The 5,586-nt window shown below is 49.2% G+C and overlaps 2 protein-coding genes across 4 annotated transcripts; one reads left to right on the forward strand and one right to left on the reverse strand.

Annotated features, from left to right (window-relative positions):
* Positions 1 to 371: 371 nt before the first annotated feature.
* LOC106896975 (scale keratin-like) lies at positions 372 to 1,125 on the forward strand. The gene has a single exon (XM_014957325.1). The coding sequence runs from the start codon at positions 381 to 383 to the stop codon at positions 744 to 746; it is 366 nt and encodes a 121-aa protein (XP_014812811.1). The 5' UTR covers positions 372 to 380; the 3' UTR covers positions 747 to 1,125.
* Positions 1,126 to 4,350: 3,225 nt separating this feature from the next.
* On the reverse strand, positions 4,351 to 5,272 carry LOC106896973 (scale keratin-like). 3 transcript variants are annotated; one of them, XM_014957322.1, is made up of 2 exons: positions 5,059 to 5,272; positions 4,351 to 4,998 (listed from the first exon to the last, which is right to left on the reverse strand). In XM_014957322.1, the coding sequence occupies exons 1-2, from the start codon at positions 5,270 to 5,272 to the stop codon at positions 4,715 to 4,717; spliced, it is 498 nt and encodes a 165-aa protein (XP_014812808.1). In that variant the 3' UTR covers positions 4,351 to 4,714. The 3 variants fall into 3 exon arrangements, with proteins under 3 accessions (XP_014812808.1, XP_014812809.1, XP_014812807.1); XM_014957323.1 differs by having other exon boundaries at positions 4,351 to 4,953; positions 5,035 to 5,272; XM_014957321.1 differs by having other exon boundaries at positions 4,351 to 5,272.
* Positions 5,273 to 5,586: the final 314 nt, after the last annotated feature.

Raw genomic sequence — 5,586 nt, forward strand, 5'->3', positions numbered from 1 at the left:
TGTGGGACATCCCTGGCCAGGAGAGCTCTGATGGCAGCAGCCTTGGACAGTCAGTGTATCATGAGCCACAGCAGGGGGAGGAATGAGCCCCATGTCCATGGCACAGAGAGCCAGACCCTGCACAGGTTCTTGGGAAGGCTTGTGTGGCCTCTGTGTATGGAGAGAGGGCAAAGCAAGGGGTGTGGAAAGGAGGACACCAAGTAGGGCTGGCTGGGCAAAGGACAAGCATCTGGTAATGAAGGCAAGTCAGTGGCTCTGGACCCTTCAGCTCCAGGGCACCTCTGGTAACTGGGAGATGCTTGATGGGGACATCTCCTTCTTGATCATGACAGTGTTCCTTGTGTCTGTGTCTTTCAGGCTCAGCTCTCTCCAACATAAAGATGTCTTGCTACGACCTGTGCCCACCAAAGACCAGCGTGGCCGTCCCTCAGCCCATCGCTGAGAGCTGCAACGACCTGTGCACCCGCCAGTGCCCCGACTCCACGGCCTTCATCCAGCCACCCCCCGTCATGGTCACCTTCCCCGGCCCCATCCTCAGCTCCTTCCCCCAGCAAGCCGTGGTGGGCTCCTCTGGAGCACCGGCCTTTGGGGGCAACCTGGGTCTGGGGGGCCTCTATGGTGCCGGTGCCACCCAGGGCTCGGGGGGCCTCTGCACCTTTGGCAGAGCCTACGCTGCTCCTGCCTGCAGCCCTTGTGTCTTGCCCCGCTCCAGCAAGAAGCTCTGGGACACCTGTGGGCCCTGCTAGACCCACACCACACACAGGCGCTGCCCTCAGACCACCTGCCAATGTCACCAGCAACCCCAGCTAAGGCCTGGGCAGCTGGCAGTGCCTTGGACCCTTCCCTGCCCTCTTCCTCTGCCCCCTGATATCTTCCCCTGCCCTTTTCCCTCATCTCTTGTTCAGGGCAGGAGCTGGACCCAAAAGGCTGTGTGGGGTTGATGGGCCAAGCCCTTGGGATCTGGAATGCTGCAACAAGGGGTCATGTGGAGCAAGAAGCCATGCTCTGGAGAAGATTCCTCTGCCTGTCACAACACAGGGCAGCCAGCATCTCTGGGTCTTGCCTACCATCTCTCTGACAGTCTCTCCTGCCCCTCTGGGCACAATAAAGTTTTCCTGCATCCATGTATTTTGTCTTTCCATTCTTTTTCCAAAGTTTATTGCGTAGAAAATGTTAGAGGGCAAATTCTGATTTCTACATATTTCTCCAGGGAATGTCCTATGTCTTTTCATTCCTTGGGTAGAAGAGGTGATTCCTCATTTCTCCTTTTCCAGGTCCAGATGAATGATGGTCATCTCAGGGAAAATCTTCTTTTCTCTAATTGGAGGGAGGAATGATTCAGCTGCAGAAGTGTAGCAATAAAGTGGGAGCAAGTGAATTGACTATAGATGTCTCTTCACTAAATGTGTGCTTACTTAAATATAATTATTTGTACAGGAATAGTTTTTGGCCATAATATTCATACATTAGTGTTTGGTGTCTCAGCTACTCTTCATGGTCTTCTAGAAGAGGAACGATGCTGCTCTCTCACTCTGTAAAACCTTCTATTTCTACAAAACTGCTACCGTATGTCTTCAGGGATTCTTTTACCCCCTGTCGTAAAAAGTAAAGACAGATCATCTTTTTCTTAGTTTTACTCTAGATGACCCATCCCACAATATTCTTTTACCACTTACTGTGGTATATGTGAGATTGATTCAGTTGCAATAAGTGCCGTTCAAATTTCTTGGATTCACCTTCTCTTTTGTTGGGACGAAAAGACAAATCGGGTGTGCTCTTTGCCTTGTTTTCACAGGTTCTGCTTATATTACCACCACTTTCTAATACTCTGTATTTACAATGGATTCACCACTACTTGGTGCTACTCAGAGAATTTTTCCTCCTCTGTCACTTCTTTCTGATTATAGCCCATGTTACACCGGATCTTTTCTCCGTAGTCAGCAGGTACACGGCCTTGCACTGTGTTACTGAAGATCATACCGTTACCATTCCTCCCATCAGTTAAGCCATCTGGTTTTTCCAGTCTTAAAGTCTGTTTCCCTCCTGCTTGTTGCCACTCAGCTTTATGTTATCAGCACATAAAACAGAGTGCTCCCAAATTATGTGCCAATGCCATTTATGCAAACAAATAATTAGAGGTTTTGAGACTGATCCTTGAGTGACCAATGTAGTAAACTCCGGCTATTCCTATAACTCCTATATAAATTAGACACTGACAGAAAGTGTGTCTCTGTGTGCTATTTTGCAATCAGACATGAGCTCACCCTGAACAGGCTTCCAGCCCAAACAGAAGCTACGTAATCATGTTAGCTGCGTGCTAATAGCTCTCACCAATCTTGTTATCTTGGGCTAGGCACTTGCTCTCTGACACAATACACATCTAATTGGGTTCTGGCTGATACCTGCCTGACACTGCCTCATTGAGACAGTCAGTGGAAGGAAAAGTTGGCAGTGGGAGCTCAGGGGTTCAGCTGTGATCATGCATGAATTCCACTGAAGTGCCTCTTAGAGGCTGCTCGTGAAAGTAAGGGTCATAGAATCATAGAATTATCCAGGTTGGAAGGGACCTTTCACATCATTGAGTCCAACCATCAACCCAACACTGACAAAAAATACCACTAACCCATGTCCCTGAGCACCACGTCTGCCTCTCTTTTAAATACCTCCAGGGATGGTGACTCAACCACTTCTCTGGGCAGCCTGTTCCAATAACCCTCTCAGTGTAAAAATTTTTCCTAATATCCATCCTAAACCTCCACCAGCACAACTTGAAGCCATTGCCTCTTGTGCCATCACCTGTTACTTGGGAGAAGAGATCGACCCCACCTGGCTACAGTCTCTTTTCAGGGAGTTGTAGAGAGTGAGAAAGTCTCCCCTCAGTCTCCTTTTCTCCAGGCTGAACACCCCCCAGCTCCCTCAGCCACTCCTCACAAGTTCTCCATAGCATTCTCCTTGTTATCCAGATCCCTCACCAGCTTCATTGCCCTTGTTTATCCTGGCCTCAAGCAGAAGAGAAAGGGAGAGGACACCAGGCATCTGTGTTTTGTAAAGCTGTCCCAGGAACTGCCTTTGCCTGGAGCAATTGTGAGGAAAGAGGGTTTAGCTCAGCACAGGAGATGCACCTGAGCCAAGGAGACACAGGGCTGGTGTGGCACAAGCCAGGAGGTTGGTTGCTGAGCTCCTGGGAATTCATGGCAGCAGTGTCGTTGCCTCAAGCCATGTGAGGATGGAGAGCAGCAGGAGGGACAGAGAGCCATTTCTTTGTGCCCGAAAGCCTTTCTTCAACTCAGCTGCCTGGGCTCTTCCCACAACAGGGGAGGAACTGGTCTCTCAGCTGGGGCCTGCAAGATCCAGTCCCTTCCTGGACCCCCCAGACCTTTTCCCAAAAGTCCAGGACCATGAGCGCAGGGAGTATCAGGACAGGGAAGAGGAAGCAGGCAGAGAGAAGAGAACCTTTCATTGAAGGGCTTCTTTTTGGTCAAAACATAAGTATTTGTTAATTAGTAAAAATAAAACTATATATTCTTAAAATAAAAGTGAGATTCACAAGTATTTTTCATTTCAACTTGTTCGCACTTATAGCACACAGCCATCTGACATCCAGTTACATTTGGGCAGGGGCATTGCAATTGCCCATTAAAACCAGATGTACTAATCCATGACACTGACAGAGGGTTGAGACCAAGAAATTGTACATTCATCTGCGGAACTTATCTTTGAAAGAGACTCAGTGAAGTAATAGGTAAATCCTCTGTAATGCATTAGTTCAGATTCTTTTCTCTTCACCCTGCTGACTTATACACAGCTAAAACTTCCCTGAGGCAACTGTTATCACAGCAGTGATTAACAAAAAAAGACAAGGCAGTGCTTCATCTTGGCTCATCAGATGCCTATCTTAAAAATTGTTTCCCATTGTTTACTTTCCTCCTATTGTTCCTTTTGAGAATATGCTTTGAGAGAACTTCAGGCCACATTTTTTTACCTTGCCTTTGAACACAGTTTGATGATTTCTAGTACATCAAGTGGGAAGATGTAAAATTCAAAGGAATTCCAGCACTAAATTCACTATTGAAAAAAAAAAAAAAATTGTACTAACTGCTGGAAGTCTGGCACATAGAATAATTAGTTTAGAGGACATGATAATTCCAGTTCATAGCAAGGAAATACTGGGTAGATAGGTTGTTTAGTAGGACTGTGTCGCCAGGTCTGGGGGCTTTCCCCAAAGGCAGATGGGTCCGGCTCTGCTGGCACTGAGAGATTGCCCTGGTGTGGCCAGTGGGAACCACAGGCAGGGCAAGGGAGCCCTGCAGCCCACGATGGGCCTTGGGAAGGAAAAGGCAGAGGCAGGGGTAGGATGCAGGTTTGTTTTATTGAATGAAGAAAGATACATCAGACAGAGGCAGGCAGGTTGCCCCCACAGGCTTCCGCAGAGGTGTTCCTTCAGACTTCCCCCAGGATGTGGCAGTTTCAGGGAGAAGCAAGTGTCCTCTGGGACAATGGAGAAGATACATTTGGCCATGGCCAGGGGCAAGGAAGAGGAGATGAAGCAAACGAAGAAGGAAATGAAAAGTGTAATTTATAGAGATATTCTGACTCCATTGTATTAAGTGGAAGTCTTTCAAGCTCTGCCCCTTACTCAGGAGCTCCTTTAAGGATCAAGACTGTATCATGCATTTCCCAGTTGTTCTTTACTCAAGGGATGTTTCTGTAGGATTTAGCAGGGCCCACAGCTCCCACGGCGGTACCTCCTGTACTGGTAGGAGGAAGGGCCGCAAGAGCCAGAGCTGTAGGATCTACCAGAGCCATACAGACCCCTGTAACCCTGGGAGCTGCCCCCGGAGCCATACAGACCCCCACAGGCCAGGGAAGAGCCCCCATAGCCAAACTGACCCCCATAGCCCAGGGAGGAACCATAGCCCCCGTAACCCCCCAGGCCTCCGTAGCCGCCCAGGCCTCCGTAGCCTCCATAGCCACCAAAGCCCCCAGAGCCACCAAAGCCTCCGGAGCTACCAAAGCCCCCGGAGCCCCCAAAGCTCCCGGAGCCATAGCCCCCATAGCCCCCAAGGATGGGGGCTCCAGAGGATCCCACAACGGAACCCTGGGGGAAGGAGCTGAGGATGGGGCCGGGCAAGGTGACGACGGCAGGAGGTGGCTGGATGATGGTGGTGGAGTCAGGGCACTGGCGGACGCAGGGCTCGTTGCAGCTGTCAGCGATGGGCTGGGGGCGGTAGACGCCGCAGGCGGAGGTGGAGCACAGGTCGTAGCAAGACATCTCGCAGGGATTAAGGTTGATCTACAAGAGTTGATTTTACCAAGTACAAAACATTATTTGCATACATAAAAGTGTTACAGAGTTCACTGTGTTTCCTCAGGCAGGAGTGCTTTGAAGTACGCCAATTTACTCGTGTCAATTAGAAATGAAAATTGAAGCAGAATAGTAAAATTATGTGCTCAGATGCTGTGGTGAGTCAGTGGATCGGCAAGGACTGGGACTCCAAGAGCAGAGTGTGTTGTTATGTGTGATTTCATGACTCTAACTCCACATTTCCACTGATCTCCTTTTTGCTGAGCTTTGTGAGAACAGGG

This window comes from Calidris pugnax, unplaced genomic scaffold, assembly GCF_001431845.1.
Source record: "Calidris pugnax isolate Ruff unplaced genomic scaffold, ASM143184v1 scaffold305, whole genome shotgun sequence".
Classification (NCBI taxonomy): Eukaryota; Metazoa; Chordata; class Aves; order Charadriiformes; family Scolopacidae; genus Calidris; species Calidris pugnax.

Bases quoted from the DNA above. Each gene is read 5' to 3' on its own strand.
- LOC106896975 (XM_014957325.1), top strand. From the start codon at position 381: ATGTCTTGCTACGACCTGTGCCCACCAAAGACCAGCGTGGCCGTCCCT.
- LOC106896973 (XM_014957321.1), bottom strand. From the start codon at position 5,272: ATGTCTTGCTACGACCTGTGCTCCACCTCCGCCTGCGGCGTCTACCGC.